The 24,101-nt window shown below is 37.4% G+C and overlaps 3 protein-coding genes across 4 annotated transcripts in view; 1 reads left to right on the forward strand and 2 right to left on the reverse strand.

The window, feature by feature from the left end:
* Window positions 1–314: 314 nt before the first annotated feature.
* Window positions 315–4,480, forward strand: spring1 (SREBF pathway regulator in golgi 1). Its single transcript, XM_021309015.2, has 5 exons — window positions 315–442; window positions 2,290–2,446; window positions 2,536–2,687; window positions 2,980–3,093; window positions 3,950–4,480. Exons 1-5 carry the CDS (start codon window positions 344–346, stop codon window positions 4,031–4,033), a joined length of 606 nt encoding a protein of 201 aa, XP_021164690.2. The 5' UTR covers window positions 315–343; the 3' UTR covers window positions 4,034–4,480.
* On the reverse strand, window positions 4,361–8,702 carry LOC118564840. 2 transcript variants are annotated; one of them, XM_036144118.1, is made up of 3 exons: window positions 8,578–8,702; window positions 7,175–7,338; window positions 4,361–6,168 (listed from the first exon to the last, which is right to left on the reverse strand). In XM_036144118.1, the coding sequence occupies exons 2-3, from the start codon at window positions 7,310–7,312 to the stop codon at window positions 5,713–5,715; spliced, it is 594 nt and encodes a 197-aa protein (XP_036000011.1). In that variant the 5' UTR covers window positions 7,313–7,338; window positions 8,578–8,702; the 3' UTR covers window positions 4,361–5,712. The 2 variants fall into 2 exon arrangements, with proteins under 2 accessions (XP_036000011.1, XP_036000010.1); XM_036144117.1 differs by lacking the exon at window positions 8,578–8,702 and adding an exon at window positions 8,468–8,546.
* A 7,952-nt stretch (window positions 8,703–16,654) lies between these two features.
* The window catches only part of castor1 (cytosolic arginine sensor for mTORC1 subunit 1), a 35,901-nt gene continuing 28,454 nt past the window's right edge, over window positions 16,655–24,101 (reverse strand). The window contains exons 8-9 of the mRNA XM_036144113.1: window positions 23,982–24,076; window positions 16,655–18,854 (exon numbers count right to left, since the gene is read on the reverse strand). Coding sequence (XP_036000006.1) covers window positions 18,783–18,854; window positions 23,982–24,076 — 167 coding nt within the window. The 3' untranslated portion in view covers window positions 16,655–18,782. The remainder of the gene's footprint in view (window positions 18,855–23,981; window positions 24,077–24,101) is intronic.

Here is a 24,101-nt window from a genome sequence, read left to right on the forward strand (position 1 = left end):
AGCACGGTTAGCTCGCACGTCTAACTTTTTATTTTCCTTTTTTTGTGTGTTATTAGACCATTGCTTCGTTTTAATTACCAGCTCCTCTGGAAGATATTTGTTTAAATTAACCGGTATTAGCTTAAAAACGTCAACATGGGTTAGCTGAGGTCTACCTGCAGGGCACTGGCAGATCAGTTTGACATTAAGGCAGCTCAGCTTTAGGTGTTTTTTTTTATTTTTTTATAAATATATACGTTTGGCACCTATTTGTCACACGTCGCTTCTGATTTCTTGAAGACGGTCGGGGGATTAATACCCGAGGAGGGTTGATGGTCTGCAGGTAGCCAAGAGAAGCCATGCCATGATGCTGGTTCTACGGAGGCTACTGAGGAAGCGCTGGGTGCTGGGGGTTGTCTTCGGATTGTCCCTCATCTACTTCCTCACCAGCACCCTTAAACAGGTACACAGCCCCACGCCACACCTGAGGAAGTGGGCTCAGGTGGACTGGCAGGGACGGACTATACTGGCCACCCATTGGCACATTGGTGGAGATGTACAACAAGCTTCAAAACAGATTATTTCTGTGGGTTTTTTACAGTTGGATGATCTTATATTTTAAGAAACAAAGCAGGGTATACCATATACTCTGCTTTGTTTTTCTGTATAATACAGTGTGTTTTTATTGAAGTAAAAAAAAAAAACATTTAAAAAGTAGACATTTTCCACGAGTCACTGATATGTTATTAGAACCCTGACACCTCATTTAGCAAGCCACAGCCATTTCTTCCCCTTGTCCCGTCCAGCTTCAGGCAGAAAGATGCCCTTGCTGCCGTAGTTATGCCGAATATATGTGTCTTTAAAAAGGAGGCTTTGTACCTATAGATCCTCCCCATAGGCCCAACCCTTGATTATTATTTTATTGCAGCTAAGGTAATTAGGCTCCAGCTGATTCCAGACATGACAGGGGGAGAGCACAGAGTGAAAGAAAAGGAGAAAGGACAGAGACACAAAGAAAATATATACGCAATAATTACAGAACCTGGCCACCATTTGGTACAAACCATCGTTTTAGGCAAGGAAAGTTTATTTCTATAGCACTTCTCAGTGGCAAGACGATTCAGAGCGCTGTATGAAAAGAAAAACATGACCGACAAAGGAATAAGCTAAATAAATCCTTCACTAGACTCCTTTTATGCATTAACAAACGTACAGAAATACTTAATTGTTTCTGTTAATAATAAGAAATAAGCTAAGTATATTCTTGGGGATTTCTGATCTAATTTCGTGTTGTCCAACCTTTCCAAAGCTACAACTAGAATAACTTATTTAGTTTCACTGGAAGGAGCTTCATCACTAAAGATTTAAAGCTTAGTTGTTTCTATTCATACAGCTAAAGCTTGAGGGTCTCCATGTAGAAACCGTGGCAAAAAAACACACCTGCATAGAGAGAAAACTGGGCCGCACTTTGGACACCCCTGGTCTAGATGCCAAATTTGTTTTAATACTAGCTTCTAAAATCAGTCTTTCTTTGTCACTAAATAAAAAAAAAATATTTTTATGTTTACTGCCAGGGGATAGCATGTATAGCATACCAAATCCCAGTCCCCAACTTGGTCATTAGATTAATAAACAAACAGAAAGGGGTGTTGAGGTTTTTCAAAAATAAAACACGAAACAGTGAAAAGCATAACTGATCGTTAAGATCAGACATAATACATAACTGGATTATAAAAACGGCAAAAATTGGCAAATGATGCACCAAAGGCATACCAGAAATTAGTCAAAAATATGTAAGAAGTTAAAAAAAAATTGGAACCTTTTTTTTATTACTTAGCTTGTCATTTAATGTTTAATTTCACTAAATGAGCTAAAAGCTTTTTTTGTTGTTGACTTTATTAGATGTTTTATTTTTCCTAAATTTTACTAATACCTTCTGTCTTTGCATTTGAATTCTTAGTTGTAGGATGGAATACATTTTTGTGTTTTTAGCAGCAGAGCTAAAACCAACAGTTCCAGATTACTTTGCTGGTTCGGCAGCATATTTGATTACGATTTCACAGTTTACTGCTATCAAAATAAAACTGATTTAGTTAGATATTTGAATAGAAGCCCACATCCTTTCCAGAAACGTATTCAGGGCCAGATGTACGTCTTTATTTTTGATCGTGTGTACGCAATCTCTATCCCCCACGTTTGGTTTCTAGATTCTAGACTGAAGCGTTGGATTAAGAAAAATCTAAAATTCAGTTTTAGGAAGGAAAACAAGGTTAATTAATTAATTTTGATCTCCTCGCTTGGAATTCACAGGAGGAGAGGACCATGCGCGACCGCACACTCTTGCAAGTTAAAGACGCGGACCACCGCATCCCCTGGAAAGTGCGTTTCCACCTCGGCAACAGCAGCCGCCAAATTACCCAGTGCAGAAACTCCATCCAGGGCAAGATATTGCTCACGGACGAACTCGGTAAATAATGGGACCGCCGCTAACCGTGACTGCAGCGGTAACGTTTTCCCTACGATCAATGCTTCCTCTCGTCCGTTATTGCTCGATAGGTTACGTCTGCGAGAGAAATGACCTGCTGGTCAACGGCTGCTGTAACGTCAACTCTCCCAGCACCAGGCAGTACATTTGCAAAAGCTGCCTGGCCAACGGCTGCTGTAGCATCTACGAGTACTGCGTGTCGTGTTGCCTCCAGCCCGATAAGGTAACGTGTCACATCCAATCTGCACAGGAGAAAGGAAGAAAAAAAAAACAAAGCAATCAAAAATCTCCACATGTTAGAAGCTTCTCCACCGTCTGCATCTTGTTCTCAACATACACTTTAATAGATGTTCACGAAATGTAAGGATTCTGTTTGGATATGATTTAGCTTTTTTTTTTTTTTTTTTTTTTTAAAGATGCTGCAACAACAAACAAAAAAAACCGTCAGCGGTTTGTAATCCGCTCATCTTGTGTTTTGCATTTGATCAATTCCTTATCTGTGTGCTTTTACCCAGCAACCTCTTCTCGAGCATTTCCTGAACCGCGCAGCCAAAGGTTTCCAGAATCTTTTCACTGCTGTGGAGGATCATTTTGAGCTGTGCCTGGCCAAGTGTAGGACCTCTTCACAAGTACGTCCTGAACGGGTTAAAGATCACGCCGAGAAATTGTAATATTTGGTGTTGTAACCACGCAAGTTTGTGGGATATGGATGGATATAAAAAGTCTGCGCACCCTCGTTAAAATGAAACGGGTTATGCAATTAAAGAACTTTTCCCCTGTTAATGAGCCCTGAGTTTCTCAGCCCGTTTATCTTCTAGTGAAGTAGTTCCTCCTTTCATTGGCTTTATACTTTAAGTTGTGGAGCTGAAAAATGACATTCCTCTCTCACATTTTGAGCTGCTAATAATTCCTTCCACCTTTTTTTTTTGTTGTTGTTGTTGACACTAAGACTCCATCCACTTCCACCTGTAACAAAGACCCCCAAAGCATAATGCTGCCACCGCCATGCTTCACTGTGCATATAGTGTCCTTTTGCTGACTGGCAGGGTTGTTTTTGCACCAAACATGAATTTGTAGCCAGAAAGGATACATTATAGGTAAAAAGAAAAAAAATTAGAAATTATTTATCTTGGTCTAATCTTTCACATAATGAGAAAGCAGGTACTTTCACTGTAGTGCGAAGACTTTTTATGTACACTGGGAATTTTTGAAAGTTTTTTTTTTTCTTTTCCCCTCAGGTACTTAACCACACGTATCGATTTTAAATGTCATTTTAGCATCCGCAAAACCCCAATTAAAAACCATGCTCAAGTTTTTATCCTCGATTTATTTAAAAAAATGGATAATAAACAAGTCTGTATATTCATTATACTTTGGCGTTATAATTTTCTGAGAATGCTTACAATATCATGTGCCTGTTTTAAGTGAGAATGTTGAGTTGACTAAAAGGTTTAACTTTATCCATTTTCTCCCTGTCCTGCACAGAGTGTTCAGCATGAGAACACCTATCGAAACCCCCAAGCAAAATATTGCTACGGTGAGAGTCCTCCAGAGCTTCTGCCTGTCTGAGCTAGACCTACTTAGTTGGCTTAAGAAGAACAAGTGGAACCATGGGTATTAAAAACAAGTCGATTGAAGAAGAGACTCGACAAAATAAAGGCTGTTTCGGACAGTTTTGCATTATCTTGGCAGATGAAGACATTCAAAACCTTCAACCTCAGAAAGTAGTACACATGCTGTTTTCAAAATGTATTATTTACACTTCATAAGTGCAAAGAACGCTTCATAGATTCATCCGTGATGATCATCAGGTCTCCTGCACAAACGGCTCAGTCATCAGGTTTGGCTTCAAACATGTTCGTATTAGGAAACAGGTTTAATCTTATCACAGCTGGGTTTTTTTTTTTTTTTTATCTGTTTGCTTTGTGGAGAAAACTGAAACAGCAAAGAATGTGTTGGTGCTTTTGTGTATCGCATGCATATATAATTGTTATTTAATAAAAAGTGACAAAACATTTAAAAAAAAAACTTGTCGTTTTGGTTTGTTTTGTGAGGATTGCTGACATCAGAGTAGACGGTGTCCTTCAACGTTGATTCGAGGTGTGAAGATGCCATGGAAAAGAATCATGCAAGTCAAGAAGTCTTGAAATAACAGTTTTATTGTTAGAACAAAAACACGTTTTATGGATATGGGATAACATTGATAGATAAAACAAATTTGAGCCTGAAGAACTTCAACACATTTTTTTGTACATCAATTTGACAGTCATGCATAACAATAAATAGGGAAAAAAAATGAATTCATTACCTAATGTGACCAGGATGAGACTAGCATTAATCATGTTTTATTTTTATATTTTTTTATCCAAGCCCAACAGACAACTTTTGTGACATCCATCTGGCTGCTTATGTATCTGCGAGGTCTGTTGATTAAAGTCTAAAACAACAACTCTCCGAAGGTGATTCTTTCAAATGAACTTTCTCTCTCAGGCGGTGTGGCCTTCTCACAAGGGATGGGTGACCAGAGCAAAACAATTAATCACTGTGAAGGCTAAGAAAACACCCTTCTGTAATTAGGAAATGCATTGCAACCCCTTCTCATCTGTTCCCTTGGCAAGTTGATTAATTACAGTCACACAGGGATGTGTCAATTGCTGGGGGGTTATTAAATGTATTAAAACAAAGCCTTTTCTGATATAGCTTTTCTGTAGAAATGTTTTAGTAAATGGGTCCACTTATTGAAACGGTCATCAGCTACAGTAGAAGCCTAAGCTAGCACCTAGTTAGCTTAACAGCAATATTTAAAAATGTGTGAATATTCTTGTTAGCAAGTAATCCCTCCCTTTTTACTTTGAAGTGTCCCCATTTATTTTATTAAATTTTGAGTTCTAGGTTTGGAAATGTATGCTTTTCATTAAATATTCTATAATGCTAGGCTAACTGGAAGCTATTTGTGTGATAAATTAGACTAACTGCTTCTAAATTCTGCACTAGCGAGACATTGTATGCCTATCGGCCTTTTAATGAATAGGTTTTTTTTTTTTGTGTGTAAATCATGCCGTTTAAGAGTTGTCAGTTAACTTTAAAAATAGATTTTTTTTATATAACCTACTTTACATTATTCTATTACAAAGTAAAAAGAGATAATTGTTACATAAATGAGTCATTAATGTGGAAAATGTGCCTAAGTTAAAGGCACCTTAACTGTAACCAGATCAGCGTTTGAAACTAATTACTTTCAGATGAGATCACAAATGATGCATTGCTCCCCTTAAGTACTGACGTTGTGCAATGATTTTAAAATATACTTTTTTCTTCTTAACCTCTTTGGTCTTTGAAGGTAGGATTTTGTGCAGCCACTTTAGATAATCCTCAGCTGACTTCAACAGACTGTGGCCCCACTGTTTCTTCCCAAACGTGTACTCAGGCATCTTGGGTAACTTGGGTACCTCTGGGCATTTGGCATTGAAACATTCTGACGCCTTAAAGTTAAGGTTTGTGACATGTGTGATTGTTTCATTAAGCTTTGACAACAAAGTTGCGTTGGAGTCCAGCTCTATCTGAACCTTCATGTTTGCCTTCAGGGCTTCAACCATGAAGGCAAGGCTACACAGAACCTTTGTCTCATTGAGAGTAGAGCTATTGTGGATCTGCAGCTCCGGAAACAGTGAGGAATTGTTCGTGAAGTTCCCGTTGAATTCATCCTGAAAGAAAGACCCAGAACTGGCATTAATGATGTTGTTTATCACACGCCATACCAAGGCTTAATTATTCACAGTTTATAATTACTGTCTAGATGTGATGAGGTACTAAATCTACTATTCGTCAGTAAGTACTCTTTTACTCAGATCACACCTGTTGTCCACACACACACACACACACACACACACACACACACACACACACACACACGCCAATTAAGGCATGTCATTTAATAGTGATGCAGACAGGGAATCCATAGTTGCATTGACCTTTATACCCACAAAATGCAGCTGACATTGCAAGAAAATTATACATTTTCGTCACATACTGATTGGAGTATTTCTAAAACTAATTATAAGTGCTCTGATATTTTAAATAAAAGGTTTTCACACTTAAATCATGCTTAAAGGCAGTGATAAATACATAATAAAAATATGTTTTATGCTTTTCTATGAAACTGAGTATACACACACACACATACATACATACATACATACATACATACATACATACATACATATATATATACACATACATACATACATATATATATATATATATATATACACACACACACACACATACATACATATATATGTTGTTTTTTTGTTTTGCGTAATAGTATATTTATTTACAAATTTTATTTATGATTTGTGTGATCAAATTAGTTTGAGCATCCTTCTGGATGCTGTTTGAATGTGTTGAGGTGCATATATATATATATATATATATATATATATATATATACATACATACATACACACACACACACATATATATATATATATATATATATATATGTGTCTGTGTGTGTCTGTGTGTGAGTATACACATATGCACACACACACACACTAACTACTTTGAAAGGAAACTGTTTGAATTATCACTGACGCTAAATAACTGCAATTAATGATATACATTTCAGTAAAATGGTAGCAATGACACGCAGCCTAACAATAGAAAACCATACGATTCAAAGTACAGATTCAAGCACCAGTGCAAACTTACGAAGAGTTCCAAGCTTTTTTCCATCAGATGTCTTGCGAGGTTTACCAGGTCTTTCAGGCTTGTGTTGCTGCATTGTCTTCCAGTCGCATGAATTTTGGCCGCATTTGTCACAGCCAAGCCCTCCAACAGCATCGCCATGCAGGCGAATGCCACCCCAAGCAGACCTGCAAACACAGTTGCACAATGTCACCACTTTGAAACACTTACAATCAGTAGACTGCAAGGAAATATAATTTAAAAAAATACTATACCACAGATACAAAACTGACCAGTGGAAACAAAACTGAAAAAATTTTTGAGTTAATGGCATATTGTACCTGATATGTATTTCATTGCTGTTTGGCGCAAAGCTTGATTTGACGAATCAATCAAGGAAATGTCATCTCAGTCAAACAGCATCATATATGCGCTGGTTATAAGAGGCGTGTGTAAGATGTGCTCAAGATAAACGTCCCTATCTTCAGTCCAATCGTTTTTTGAAAACATATATAGGTGCGGGGCCAATGAGCACACGATTTAGTCATCAAGTCAGGACCATACCAAGATTGTTGTCTCTTCTACCGGATGAAATACTTTGAATGTGTATCATTTGCAGTATTTCACACATGCAAACACAGCACACTTCACAAAACTCAGGCCAAACAGTGTATTAGCGTTCACAAATAATAGCATTTGTAGGTATTTCTCTCTAAACTGAAAAATCCCACATTTGCATCAACTCTGTTCTACGTCAGGCAACTATCAGGAACTTACGACAACATATTACTATGATTGATTTCTTAACTTTCTGGTAGCCCTCCCAGTACTTCCTGTGTGTCTTTACAACAACCTATCAACTAGATGTGTTCAAGTGAATTTTGAGGTTTAAACCTCTGACTCATTTTACTACCTTGCATTATTAATTTGACTCATTTTAAATAACTAGCAAAACAAAAAGAAGGCAAAGGCTGGCCAGGATGGTACTTATTCTCATAATGACACTTAGGGAAAGCCTTCAGGGCTTTAAAAAACAAAAGCTAACTGTTGCAGGATTCAAAGTAACTTTAATGTGTTCCTCTATGCCTTTACAAAAGGCTGAGGCTAAGGCCCTGTGGTAGCTTTTCTTAAACAGAGAACACAAACCTAAAAAATTTAATTGGAAAATACAATTTATAGAAATGCAGAGTATTAACACTACAAGGTTGGGAATTCATAAGTAAAAAGGCAAAGAAAAAGCAGGTAAAGACAAAGAGTAAAAAACAAAAGACTAAGCTGCTTCAGTAAGAGTGCAACAAGCTGTTACAGAAGTCTCACCTAACTGGAACATCCCACCTGCTCTGGTAAGAGGGTAGTCCAAAACATATAAACATGCCAAGATAATAAAAAAATAATAATAATAATAATCACATGTCATTGATACCCACCTTTATGAAAATCCTGCTGAATATACACATCCAAACATGTGAAAGGTTAATCAGTAGGCTGTTTATTGTTGGAAACTTCAAACATGACCTCCCACATTTTGACAGTATCTGCTTTTTCCACTGTAATGGTCCCAAATGATGCAAACCTGTTGTCACTCATCCCTGATTGAGCAGATGGTCCACACCAGTGTCACAGAAGGAAACATGACCATAGATGAGCAAATGTAGAACTACATGCATTTTAGCAATGTTACCCATTAAGTCAAATCACTATTTCAACATTCAGTCAGATACTTGCAATACAAGTGACACACAAAACACTACATAATGTAAAAAGCAAGGTCCAGTCTTTTCCTCCGGTCCAACTCCACATATATTTGACATTTTTTATTTCATCCCAATATACATTCATATTTGGAGCTACATAGGAAAATAATAAACAGCAACATAGCTTTATTTTTCCCATCCTATCAAGAAAGAGTAAATGTCAGATCGGTACTGGATGTTCAGGTTGTCAACACCTGCCTACAAGTCTATGAATCTTTCTGACTGTCTGGTCTCTCTCATGAACGTTGTTATGTACAGACACAAAGTTCTTTTCAAAATAACAGCAGTGTTTTAAAAAGTGAGCAAAGCTCCAGGTCCCTACATAACCAGTTAATCCATTGCATGCAATTGCGTTGGAAACCATGCACATTGTGTTCCCATTCGAAACATGAAGAGTTATTCATAGATTTGGTATCAATTCACAGAAACAAGGCAAAAAAAAAAAAAAAAAAAAAAGAATTTTAGGCCGTCAATAAAATATCCTGTATGAACTGAAAAATGCTTTTAGATGTAGTTTTCCTGTAACACACCAAAGCATCATGTAGTTGTAAAACCTTTTCTTGAGAAGTGCTTCACATCTTTGCTGTATGGTGACAGGCCCTTATGGCACATGTGAACAGGTATTCCAGCCCAGGACGAATAGACTACCTCCCCCAGTTCCTCTTTGTTTCTTATATTGCCACAGAAAAAAACATTTTTATGTCACAGAAGTTTTTATTTTTTATTATTTATTTAATAAAAAGTCTAGGAATAACAATTTCAAGTAACGCATGATCCCTTGTATGTGGTGTGAAAAATCTAATGCTATTGGATGAGAAACATCCCCACATCATGATGCCAGAGTCAACAAACTCCACGTTCTTTACCCAGAACCAGAACTAAACATGGAGAAGCAGCATTCAGCTTCTATGCTCCACAAATAGGGAACAAACTTCCAGAAAACTGCAAAATAGCCGAAACACTGAGTTCCTTTAAATCAAGACAGAAGACTCCCTCTTTAGAGGTGTTTTTGACCCATAATAACAGGAACTCTGACCAACATATTTGATGCATATTGATGTTTTCACTCTATACAATTTAATGTTTCTTACCGGTCTCACAGACGGTGGATGTTTCCATATATTTATGTTTTTAAGTTACGTTATTTAAAGCACTTTGAACCACATTGCTGCTGAAATGTGTTATACAAGTAGACTTAATTTACAGCCTGCTGTGGCCTAAATAATCTGTTCTCTTAATATTGTTTCTTGTCTCTTGAGGCGTCACATTGTTGTCCTCTAATTGTTACAGAACTCACCGCTAACGGCAGACCTTTGATCCCATCCAATCCACTTCACTTATATAACACAGTTTCAACAAACACAAGGCTTCCAAAGCGTTGTATAACAAAAAAAAAAAAACATGCTAAATATGTGACATAATAAAAAAATGAAGAAGACCATAGCTAAAGGCAGCAAAATAAAATAAAACAAAATAAATAAATAAAAAGGCACTGCCCACACACGGTGAAAATATGCATGTATACACATTAACAAATCAACACTCTACATGGTATCAAAAGCCAAGGAGAAGACGTGGGTTTTAAGAAGAGATGTCTAACGTACAGCGGCAATTTGTTCCAAAGTTTCGGAGCTGCGATGGCAAACGCTCGGTCCATTCTGAGCTTAGATTTAGGTTTAGGCTTAAGCACCATCAGGAACAGCTGGTCAGCTGACCTGAGAGGTCGACCAGGGGTGCAGCAGCTCAGAAAAGTAGGGTGGGGCGAGGCCATTCAAGGCTTTTAAAGCAAATTAAATTATTTTTAAATGAATCCTAAAATGAACAGGCAGCTGTGGAGTGAAGCTAAAATAGGTGAAATATGGTTATACTTCCTTGTCTTGGAGCGGATCAGTGGCTGATTCCATGTCATTTTTGGCTAGCCTTCCCCCCATGTGATTGGTAGTTGGCAGTTTTCTTCTGGCTCTTTCCGGTTTTGAAGTATGAGACCTCTTTTTGCTGACAAGCATATTATTAAATTAATCTTCAGTTTTGTAGACTTTTCCTTCTCCAATCAATTTTTAATCCAAAAACGCTATTATTCTGGACAATCTCTCGGAACAGATCATTTTACCTCAATTTTATGAGAAGAGAGTAAACAGCACATGCAACATTGGCTGCAATGTGCCTTAAATTAGGAGAAAACCTTTTTTTTTTTTTTTTTTTTCCAGAGAACAACTTTACTTATCCAACTCCACACTGCCGCTATTTTGAGGATGCACCTTTAATTTGATCACTCAGTTGAGCTAAATCAGCAGCAATGTCATAGTTTTCCGTCACTCTACTGCAAATGTAATCTCAACCAATAACAGTAATAACCCCCGATCAGTGATGGATGGCTATTATTTTGCACCCAGTTGCATGTACTCATAGCATCCTCAGTTCAGCCTAGCTGTTTATATTAGATTTACATTTGCCATAGTGTTTGGACTATAAGTCATTTTTTTTTCATAGTTTGGCCAATCCTGCAACTTATATTCCGGAGTGATTTATAGTCCGAAAAATACGGTACTGTAGTGGGTGGAGCAGGTAATCTCCACCAGGAATCTTCCCTTTCATTTTTTATTTTCAAATTCTAACACACTAAAGTTAACAACCCACATATTCTTAACACCACAATTCCAGGTTTTTTTTTTCCATTTGGATACATTTATTACATAAATAGCTTAAATAAAACCATATGCCAAATGACGTGTTTTAACTTAAATAAATACGTGCTTTACAAATATTTAAATAATTCATTCACTTGTTCTAACAAACATAAAAAAAAAGAAAAGAAACTCATTAAAAGGTAAGCTCCAAAGCATGACCGTTACTCCCCCCATCAATAGAGGAGCCACCACTGATTGTTCGGTCAGAAACGGCACTTAACATTTTGATGGTTCACACCGGTCGGAAGACTTACATAAAAATCTTGGACATCATTTGACTACATTTGAAAACACTTTTTAAAAACAGTCATTACGTCTTGTTATCAATGAATTCCACCGTTTCTCCACATTAGCTTCTCAAAGGGCACATATTGCTTTCACACTCCTCCTCCAAAACCCGCTGTACTTCTTCTTCCCAGGCCATCATCTGGACTATGACACCCCATGCATAGACTTTCTTTGAATAGCTATTACCTACGGGCAGGTTCAATGGAGCAGGTGTTGTTGGCAAAGGCATCCATTTGATATCTTGTTTTACTGTGTTTAAAAGATGCCTGAGTCTTCCCTTTGGCCTTTTTAAATCCTTCAAAACAGCTTCTCCTTGCAGATCACGGATGTACTGTTCCGCCTGCTCGAGATGCGACTGAAAAAGCAGACACTTCGTATAGATGTCTCGCAGCTTCTCAGTAAAGTTGCTGCCAGTTACGCTGGCGCTAGGAGCCTCTTCAGGGACTGGAGGCCTAATGAACTTGAAGAACTCTTCCTGTAAGGGACCAAAAGAAAATGATGTTGGAGGAATTCATGTGTAAAGGTAGTCATTTTTTGAAATACACGGTCTATATTTAGACAAGAGCAAATCGCTAGGCCTTAGATCTAAATATTTCAAGGAATAACAGGTCAGACAGAACGAGCCACAGAGAACTGTAAGGTTCAGTCAGCAGCCAACCAAGACTATTCAAGTTTCACTGTTGCTCTGGACTTTTCTGAACATGGCAAACAAATTTGAACAAAGAAAGATAATAAGCTGCTTTTGTTGCCTTACAATAGAACCTTCCATATTTAGCTGCATCACTTTCTTGCTTGGAGCTTCCATCCATGACAGATGGAGCTGTTACTGACATTAACTTTATGTACTTCCATTGTGTTTATTTTCTTAGTGAAGGATCAATTCTAACGCAGTAAATTATTGTTTAGATGGGATTTTTTTCTTCCTGAAGGGAAGGTCTGTTGCTAATGTTAGGTACTCTGCTTTTTATCCTAGCCTGGGAAAGTACTCCTAGCTCGGTGTTTCTGTGTTTAACTGTGTCCATTTCCGGCACAGAGACAGTGACCACCTAGTTACTGATGCCATTAACTCTGCGTACTACTCTTTTTTTTTTTCACAGAAAGTATTCATGGCTTAGTGTTTTTGTGCTTTTCTTTCTCCTTCCTGCCCCCTTAACCCCAAGCCAATTGTGGAAGCTGCCTGTGCATAATGGACCTGGTTCTGCTGGAAGTCCCTTACCAGTGAAAGGTTGGCTGGGGTTCCTAACTGGATTCTTAATAATTAGATAGAAATTAAATTTTTTTCCCCCTGCAAAAGTACTTTGAGACATTTATTGTGAATCAAAACAAAATACATAAATTGAAGGGAAATTAATTCATTTTAAGATAATGAATGAAGCGTGCCACTAGACTTTTGGACTCAGTTAGCAACAGACTAATGCATCGGTACAGTTATATTATATATATATATATATATATATATATAGTTTTAGGTTAAGTGACCGGTACTTACATAAGCACTCAGTGACAGGTTTGTCTCATATAACAATAACTTCACACCAGGTGTAAAATCGCAGAGTTCACAGTTGGAGTTAGTCGGCACTGGAAGTGCAAGACCCCAGTGAATCCCCAGAAGCATCAAGATGAGCGCTGAAAACAAACAAAAATGAAGATTATGTACATAACATTTAAACCAGACATTGATGTTCATTGATTATGATTAGGATGATGCTGTTGTTTTTTTTATTCTACACTTGTGTAAAATAAGGTTAAAGTGTTGCTGGATTATGTTTGTTTTGTATATAGTTACTGACTATACATGTATATTCCCTTCATGTTTAACAGTTCTTAAGCTCTCTATCTTGACCTGTCAAGTTACTGCAGATGTGAATTACCTAAAAGCTATATAATCTGGTACGGCGACAAGTTGGACATTTAAAAAAAAAAAAAAAAAAAGAAAATATTTACCATACACATAACTTTTTTTAATTTACTGTCTGACATCACATCAGACTAAATGTCTCCTTTTTGTCATTTAGGATTACTAAAATGATTTCTATTTGTTAAATGCCCAACTGAGAGGGATATTTTTATTATTCTCGTCAGAGTTGAGAATAATAAGACTACTACGCCTTAAAATCAATGAATGTAGAAAATCCCACATGGTGTAGCTTTGAAAGATTCTTATTAATTAACAGCATTCGAGTTAATTTGGTGTTATAGAAATAAATGAACTGCTACAGACACACACTTTTGGACCTCACACACACTTTGTAAAGTGCCTTGAGATGACGTGTTGTGAATTGGCACTGTATAAATACAACTGAATTGCATGATGGGAGCCAAACAAACTCAGATCTTAGGAGATGACGTGGATCAGCATAGATTGATCATGCTTTTTTTATTTTAGGTGACTTGACCTTATGCAGTTCACAAAGGCTCTGAAAGGAAGTCTTAGCAATTATACCGCAGATGGTTCACAATATTCTGAAACTGATAAAAAAAAATTTGACAATAAGTGACTCACATCCAGCAGATAAATACAAAAGGTAAGAGCAGATTTGATAAAACAATAATAAAGTTTTGTTGTTGTTGATAAAAGTACCATAACCACTGAGCATGAGGTCTTGTGAAACTGCCACTCCCATGTTAAGCTTGTGAAGCTTAACACGGGAGTGGCAGGTGCACTTCATGCAACACAGTCATGTTTGATATGACTTAAAATATGGGTTCCAAAGAAGCTTATTTGTCAGATTAAAAATATTTTTAAAGTATCAGCCTTTAAGCAAGTATTAAACATACTTTCACGAAGCCCACGTTTCTGTATTACAAATGTGTTACTTTCGATTTGATGTAGTATTCTAATCTTAAATGTCATATTTTCATTATTTATATGCACAAATATCCTCTTTATTCACAGAAATGTGGGCTTTAAAACATCTGTCAATTAGTAATTAATGTGTATAATGGATATTTTTACCTTAGTTAATTGGGTTACTGAAATAATTGGACTTTTTGATCATTTCTAATGTATTGAATATGACTTTAGGTAGCATCAGTAGTTAGGAAGATTGAAAGTGAAAATCAAAGCTTAGGTCTTCCAATAAGACAATGACCTTCACAGTGGAGCCAAATTGTATGTTTTGACCTGACGATCACAGATACCTAATCTCAAGAGTGTAAAAAGAAAATGTATGCAGACCTAAAACTGTGTGTCCAGGCAAGGCATCCTGACCAAGTACCTGACTTAAAAGAAAAAGCTTAAAAGATAAGCAAAAGGGGTGCGGTTGTGGCGCTGGAGGTAGCGCGACCCATATACGGAGGCCTTAGTCCTCGACACGGTCGACCCGGGTTCGAATCCAACCCGCGGTCCTTTGCCGCATGTCTCTCCCCCTCTTTCACCCCCCTTCCTGTCAGCCTACTTTCAGAAAACGCGAGCCGCAAAAAAAAAAAAAAAGATAAGCAAAATAATTCAAATATGACAAACCGTCACAGGTGTCCAAAACTATAACCGAGGACAATTTACAAACTTACTTTATTATGATTAGTGTATTGCACTAAATCTTATCTACTAAACAATTCATTAAACGGTTTATCATGCACAATACTATTCACGAAAATAACTATTTTGCAAGATACACACACAAAAAAGTTTTTTGTCAAAGTTAGTAAACCTCTTTTTGATTAGATATAAAGTACTTACCAAAGTGTTTTGGAGATCCATCGACCTTGGAGCCCATAGTGACAATAGCCAGTGACTTAACTCAAGGTGCAACTCTTGAATGAAAATGATGTTGGACCATCATATTTATAACAACCTACACCCACCTCTTTTGACACACACCGAAAATTACCCATTCAGTCACAAATTCCGAACGTTCTTTTTAGATGATCATGTAATGTTAGAGGGTGGCTTTTTATAGAATCTCAAATGGATGTTAATTAATTAGCAGGACTTTTTTTCTTTAAGTTTTGCATTTCAAATGCTTAGAAATGCTATTTCCGTGTAAAAATATAACTGTTGTCATTCACGCTTATGAGTACAACTACAGATAAACGATGACATCTACACCATTGTTATGCAGAGTTACAGAGCGGTAACTATTTCCAGTTGCAAACTTAATAGCAGATAATACATTTTTTTTTTTGCCTTTATCTCATGAGATACGTCACTTTTTTCCTTACCAGACAGCTTTGCTTTCGGAGATTGTAGACCATCTCCATGGTGTTCCTCAAGGATATCTTCTGGTTCCTCTAGTATTGTCCTTTTTCTTTGACATTCAAATATAAATGTGAACTTTTTGGTTCAGAATAAGAGAAAACTAAATTAATACTTTACTTTTCATCCAAAACTATCCGTCCCCAGAGCCTGTGAGGAAGCCACATGAATGTGTTATGGTGCCTAAGCTCTGGACAATGAACTGCATCTCATATTTGTTATATATATTTACAAGCAATTTTGGAATTTCACTGATGTGAGCCTCATGGTGCATCCCAAAATGCAAATAATTGCTGTACTCTTCTCTCATTAGGAGGATGTTTATATACCTCATCCAAGCCTTAGAAGTGATGATATTGTTGACACCAACTTTAAAACTTCCTTTTAAAGATGTTCCTTGCAAAGTGTGGTGAGAAACCCATTAATAACACTTTAATCACCACATTAGTTCTCTTTTATAAAAATGCTACATGACTGCATCCATTTGGAATGAGGAATGAGTGTCAGGATTCGGCCCGTCATGAGGTACTCAGTATTTTATCTCGGCTCTTAGTTTACAAAAAGTCTGTTTACACTTAGAAACGTTTTTGATAGGTTGTTTTTTATTGAATGAACGAAGCAGCACAAAAATTACAAATGTTTGTAGAATACTTCAGATTGTAAAAAAAAAAAAAAAAACTGACTGAAATTCACTAAATTAAATGTTTATTGTGCAAGTAGCAAAAACTAAGACCTTGACACTGGTTAGAAAAATGCTGACCTCTTAAAAAAAAAAAAAGTAAGCTTACACTCCACATTCTTATCAAACAAAAAATGAGCGAGCACCTGCGTTAAAAAAGCTCTCATAGTGCCAGCAGATGAAAATGATCTGCAGCATTACCGAGCGGTAGTTGGTAGCCACGGCGTTAAGTAAACTGGTGTTCACATACACGCACTGCTCTGAAGGGGCCTAACCATCAAAACAATGCTTGAATTATTTTAAACGTCTTCAGATTCCACTTGACATTTTTTTGCTGGGAAGGCTTGAAAAGTTATGACACATCCTCCCACAACCACACGCATGCCCACCTTCAACAGTAATAGGAAGTCTTCAGGAAATGAGTCAACGATTATTAGGTTAGCTACATAAGTCGTATGTTATGGCTGTTTCAGCTGCAACAGGGGGATTGCAACACGAGGAATATACATCCAATTTAAATTTGTATGAAGAAAGCCTATACTTCCGACCCCAGCCATATTTGCAGTTCCTCCAGAGATCGATCAGTAGAGACTAGATAAGACGAGATCGTGTAAAACGGAGACGCTTATCCCTTTTATGTCAAGGAAGAAACTAGTTAATATGAAAGTCTTCTAAATTAAAACAAAGCAAATCTGGGGTTAGTCTCATTATTTGTGCTGGAAATATAAAAGGAAGACTATGTTGTCAGTTCAGCACTGCTTGCTACATAAGGGAGTCCCGCGGTCAAACATCAATGAATGATGTAAAGTCTAATTGACTTTACATCATTCATTAGCCACAGGGACTAGGATTTTGTTTAGAAAAGAAAAAGGTACATTATAAGTGTTTGTGCCTGAATTCCTGACTGTAGATTTAAGTGCGTTTTTGCCTGCATCTGGGCCGATGAGCATTTGTGCTCCGTCGTGTGCATAAGTGTGTACTTGAGAGGGGGGTTCTGCATAGCCTTTATAGCTTAACTAAGACAAGAGGACTCAAGTGTCCAAAAAAACAACAAAAAAAAAAAAAACCTGACTGAATTCACTAAATCAAATGTTTATTGTGCAAGTAGCAAAAACTAAGACATGGTGTTATTGACCTTGACACTGTGGTTAGAAAAAATGCTGACCTCTTTAAAAAAAAAAAAAGTAAGTTTACACTCCACATTCCTATCAAACAAAAAACGAGCGAGCACCTGCGTTAAAAAAATCTCTCATAGTGATCGCAAATGAAAATAATCCGCAGCATTACTGCTCTCGCAGCTTTTAGCCACGGCGTAAAGTAAACTGGTGTACGCATACGCGCACTGCTCTGAAGGGGCCTAACCATCAAAACAATGCGGGAATTATTTTAAACGTCTTCAGACTCTCCTTGACATTTTTGCTGGGAAGGCTTGAAAAGTTATGACACAACCACACGCACGGCCACCTTCAACAGTAATGGTAAGTCTTCAGGAAATTAGCAAAAACAAAGCAAACCCAGTCTCATTATATGTGCTGGAAATATAAAAGGAAGACTATGCCGTCAGGTCAGCACTGCTTGCTACATAAGGGAGTCCCGCGGTCAAACTAATTGACTTTACATCATTCATTAGCCACAGAGACTAGGATTCTGTTTAGAAAAGAAAAGGTACATTATAAGTGTTTGTGCCTGAATTCCTGACTGCAGATTTAAGTGCGTTTTTGCCTGCATCTGGGCCGATGAGCATTTGTGCTCCGTCGTGTGCATAAGTGTGTACTTGGGAGGGGGGGTCTGCGTAGCCTTTATAGCTTAACTAAGACAAGAGGACTCAAGACGAGCCGTGAGTGGACGTCACAGAGAAGCGCTTCTGGCTGCCGTGGCGAACTTGTAGTCGTTAATACTGCTGGCAACGCAGCGGTGATCTAGGCACGGTTAGCCGCCTTTCCCGATACTGTTGTCCAAAGAGGAGCCGGAGACGGTGAGGAGGACGCAACGGGTCTGGATCACTGAGCCGAAGCAAATACTGCCAAGATCAGGTGGCGGCCGGTTCTTTCCTCTGATGGTGGAGCATGTCCGTCACGCTCACAATGTCTTCCTCTGGGACCTGGAAGACAAGAAGAATACAGACACTTAACACATGCATTAACGTCTTTTAGTGATTTATTTAAAGCTTTTTTTAAGGGTGGGGTGAACATGTCAAAACTTTTTCAGTAGCTTTTTGCAGTCATCAACGACACTCCGCCATAATTCTGTCTGGATATGTGACCTGACCACCACTTCTGACCGAATCTGCACAGCTAACTTTACCTGGTAGCTCAAACTGCCTTGAAGTCAAAGAAAGGAACTCCAGGGTTGGCTTGCTTGCCATTCCAGATCTGGTCTCGTTTGGGATCAGTTTCCAGTTAAAACTTCCAGTCATGTCCAAGTTTCAACTCAAAGTGTAACCTTTAGATGAAAATAAGCTTGGTTTATGGGTCCTGTGTGAACACCCTAAGCCGGTGGCTCTCAAATGGTTTCTGTTGCATGGCCCCCTCACGCCTTGAAAAAGGAAAAATGTTTATGCGCCCCATCCCAACAAAAAAATGGGTCAAAAATGTAACTTTTATTGTTGTTTTTTTAATGCTTTAAAGCAATCGCTCTGAAGAATCTGTTAAAATTATATATATATATATATATATATATATATATATATATATATATATATATATATATATATATATATATATATATATATATATATATATATACATACATACATACATACATACATACATACATACATACATACACACACACACACACACTCACTTTAACTATATAATATAACAATATAAATGGCTATTAGCCACACGTGCCTGCGGTCAAAACAAAGGATGAAACCAACATTTTCACTGCTGACTAAGCCGTTAATATTAAAGAGAAAACCTCAGTTACATTAAGTTTTGTACTTTTTCAGGAGTTTATTAATAGTTTTCATCATACTACTGACCACGGGTACAGACCAAACAGCAGGGGGCGCTGTTTTCTCATTTAGAACGATCTAGAAGGCCTGTAGATGGCAACAAAACAAACAAAATGCAAGGCGGTGCCTAGGCACATGCCAAATGCCCACTAGGAATAAGCGCATCGCACAAACTGGATTGAATCAATCTCCAAATCCTTCCACCATTCCGTGAAATAAACTCTACCAATTCTTCCAAGAAACGATTCAAGTATTCACCAGAATTAGGCCAAAGGTTTGTTGGTGGTTACAGAAAAGGGTGTGGTTTAACTTTAACTTGCTAAGTGACATTTAACCCAATATCAGCGAGAGTCTATGTACCACAGAGACATAAATCAGTTTTTTTCCCCCTCTACTATAGAGTTTTCATGGGTTTTATCAGGTACCTTCCACCAATGAAAACACGCTTGTTATAAAATTGGGGGGAAAAAAGGACACCTTAAAAGCTAATCAAGAACAGAAAGTCTTGAGATAAAAAAAATATTCAATTCAATTCAATTTTATTTATATAGGGCCAATTCATGAAAGATGTCATCTCAAGGCACTTTCCAAAGTCAAATTCAATCATATTATACAGATTGGTCAAACATTTCCTATATAAGGGAACGAGTTGATTGTTTCAAAGTCCCGACAAGCAGCATTCACTCCTGGAGAAGCGTAGAGCCACAGGGAGAGTCGTCTGCATTGTCCATGGCTTTGCAGCAATCCCTCATACTGAGCAAGCATGAAGCGACAGTGGAAATAAAAAACTTCCCATTAATGGGAAGAAAAAACCTCCATCAGAACCGGGCTCAGTATGAACGGTCATCTGCTTCGACCGACTGGGGGTTAGAGAAGACAGAGCAGAGACACAACAAGACAGACAAAAAAGCACAGAAGCACACATTGATCCAGTAATCTAAGAGTATAAAGGAGAATTTCCTCAATAAGGACGCCATTAAACAGCAGTAAAGCATCCCAGACTAAGAGGAAAGGAGATGGGGTAACTTAGTCCATATCCACAGGTTCTGTGTGCGTTTCATTGAGATCCCCTTTCTGCAGCGCTGCTGTTCTTCCTAATAGAATAAAGATTTTATTTTAAAATCTAGTGTGAATCTGTGGACATGTACACAAAAACACGGAACTACGCAATAAAAATGATTCTTTGTGAACTGCCAATAGAATGGTCTACTTAGGTTAAGTGTCACTCTTTTACTGCAAATACCAAAATAATTATTCCATGATCAGTGGCGATCCCTAAAAGCATGCACAATGATGAAATAAATGTGAATAATTCGCTATATTAAGAGGAAGGTAGTAACTTCCGATGGCTGAATGACGTAGCTTTAGCTGCAGAGGCCAGATTTAGGATCGGCTTTCATCATTTCTGGCATTGCACCTACTCAGCAGATGGGTTTTCTTTTTAATCTTACTTCCATGTATTTACCATTCTTATGCCTCACAATAACTGTCATGTGTCATTTAGCCAAAAAGCACTGCAATACTTAACCCTGCTATTTATAGATCAATAAGAAAGAAGAAAATGGACATTACAATAATTAAAGCGAGGCCCTTTGTTGTGACGCGCAATATATTTGATTTTATTTACAGAGTTTATAACTTGTGTCCTTTTAGGGGAAAGTTACCTCTTTCTTCAGAGCTTCTTGCCCCCCCTCCCCCATGTTCTTAACACATTGGCAACGCAGAGATAATCTTCCCTGATTGTACTCTTCGACAACTTATATATTAAAGACTTTCTCAGAAGTGTAAAAGTGGTCGCGGTGTTAAAGCTTTTTTTTTTTTCCTCTTTCCTTTTACATATCATGTGGCCTGCAGGGTTAAAGAAATTCATGACTGACAAACCGCAATGCAATGCAATGCAATGCAATGCAATGCACTGACAAAGCAGAGGCATGGAAAGGAGTTACAAAGCGAAACATTCAGAGGGTGGAACATTAAAACGAAGCATTACGCGCACATGAAAACACGCAGATACTCAACATCAGCGGGTTTACGTTTGGTCAGCCTTTATCGCTGGAACTGGGTGACAGCACTGATTAAATAGCTCAGGTATTACTGAATGAACTGTGGAAGGACGTTTAACGCAAAAGTCGAATGAATATGCATGAGAGGAACCGTTTCCTCAGAACAACCATAAGAACAGCCCTGAAAGGCAAATGAAACTAAAGGTTTTACAGACTCATTTTCGGAGTCTGACCAAATTCTCTTCTTCTCGTAAATTGAGACGTTATCTGCAAGCAAAAAAAAAAAAAAAAAAAAAAGGTTTCAATTTTTGCCCCATATTATGTAGAGGATTTTTTTTTTGGTCTGCCTTTAAAGTCAAGTGGAGAGAAAACATGCCACTAGAGTCAAAGGGCTTATTCCCCTAGAACAAGGGTGTCCAAAGTGGGGCCCGGGGGCCATTTCCGGCCCCTGGACTGATTTTGTGCGGCCCACAACTGCAGTTTAAGAATGAGTTGGTTTACCAGCAGGGGCAGGTAATGCAGATGGATCATTTTTAATTTATATATAAGAGAGAAAGCATCACAGACAAATTGAAATTTTTCTTTTTTTGATCGAGATGGGCATTCAGGTAGCAAAAAACAATTTGCAAACTAAATTATCGTCTTTTGATAAGGCATATGTGCAAAACACCTCAAGTTTTCTATACCATCAATGATATATGCATCCCTTTATATGCAAGATCTGGCTAATTTGTGTAATTAAAATATTGCATGATCATATTTTGTGGAGCAGGTAAAAATATATATTTTTTTTATATTTTTTGACCCTTGCATACTTGCTACTTGACAATTTTGACCCAGGTGACAAAACGTTTGGACACCCCTGCCTTAGAACCAATGTCCCATGTTCTTAATCATTTATAAATATATAAAAATATATATAATGTAATCATATCACACATGTACATTCATGTGCAATAGAGAACTACAGTGGTAGTAATATCTAGGATATTTTTATGACATATGACAATGGACAACACCATGACTGCCCTTATTAAAATGTTTTAAAAATGCCTTAAAAACTGGACTTGCTGCCAGTGAATGCTTGGCGTAACTTGTCACGATAAATTAGAAAGAGGTTTAAAATCAACGCCATTCAGATATGAATCCTTAAATTATTTATGTATACAGTCATTTCTTTGTTGCATTAGTACTGTATTGACTGTAATACCGACAAGACGTACACACAAGACCGGCAAAACAAAGGCAAAGACTTGCAAAGATCACGTCTCCTAAATGAAGTCGGAAAGACGTTCATAAAGGTGTCAAAACGGTGGATTTTATTGACCATTTCTTTTATCTTATCCTGCGGATACTGCTTTAAGCTCTTCAAATTACCCCTGCAATATTTATTTTGACACATAAAAGCGCCGAGGTTTTATATATATATATATATATATATATATATATATATATATATATATATATATATATATATATATATATATATATATATATATATGAATTGACATTTAAATGCTGTTGACGCCAACAGAATAAAAAAAAAAAAAAAAAGAGAAAACCTGTTTGACTGATTAGTATCGTGTTTGATGTGATACATGCTGAGTCTTTTCTCAGTAATGGTTGTGGATTTGTTTCAAACCCATAAATGTGCCCAGTAAAAAAACATTCCGCAATTTTTAAGATATAGCAGGTGTCAGACGCACACACACACACACACACACACACACACACACACACACACACACACACACACACACACACACACACACACAAAGTCTGATAAGAATCAATGATCACGTCAGAAATTCACACTTCTTTAGGGTTTCAGCCATGCATCTTTTTAAAATTCTAAAGAATTAAGGATCAAACCATCAGGAAGGAAACTGATGCTCTGGTGGTCTTACGTTTAAGCCTGTGGAAGTTAAAAGTATCGATAAACTGAAAAACAAAACCATTATGTGGAAATACTACGGACGGACCATGTTTCCTCTTGCAACCACATTTTTTGCATATGATGCAAGAATTATAACTTTTTTTTAAAATCACAAGATTGGATTACTCTTACAAAAAAATAAAAAAAATCCCTAGCAACTTTGACTCATTTGTCTTCAGGAAGATTACGAAAGCTCCAATCATGAATGTGGTATTCGTCAGTGGGACAGACTCAACAGGAGGCATTGAAAAAAAAAAAAAAAAAAAGGTGTAATAAATGCATTTAGTTTCCTTTGCAACAGGTGTGGTACGGAACCTTTTTGGGACTCACCAGGGCATGGTCGAAGCTGAAGGTGCTGATGTAATAGGCAGAAATATCACCATCTGCCAGGGGCTGAGATATCTGGGCCACGATGCCGCATTCATCTGAAACACAAGGAGGAAATAGCAT

This window comes from Fundulus heteroclitus, chromosome 12, assembly GCF_011125445.2.
Source record: "Fundulus heteroclitus isolate FHET01 chromosome 12, MU-UCD_Fhet_4.1, whole genome shotgun sequence".
Classification (NCBI taxonomy): domain Eukaryota; kingdom Metazoa; phylum Chordata; class Actinopteri; order Cyprinodontiformes; family Fundulidae; genus Fundulus; species Fundulus heteroclitus.

Coding starts and splice junctions, on each gene's coding strand:
- spring1 (XM_021309015.2), top strand. CDS start 344: ATGATGCTGGTTCTACGGAGGCTACTGAGGAAGCGCTGGGTGCTGGGG. Junction 443..2,289: donor TCACCAGCACCCTTAAACAG/GTACACAGCCCC, acceptor TGGAATTCACAG/GAGGAGAGGACCATGCGCGA. Junction 2,688..2,979: donor GTTGCCTCCAGCCCGATAAG/GTAACGTGTCAC, acceptor GCTTTTACCCAG/CAACCTCTTCTCGAGCATTT.
- LOC118564840 (XM_036144117.1), bottom strand. Junction 6,169..7,174: donor AAAAAAGCTTGGAACTCTTC/GTAAGTTTGCAC, acceptor TCTTTCTTTCAG/GATGAATTCAACGGGAACTT.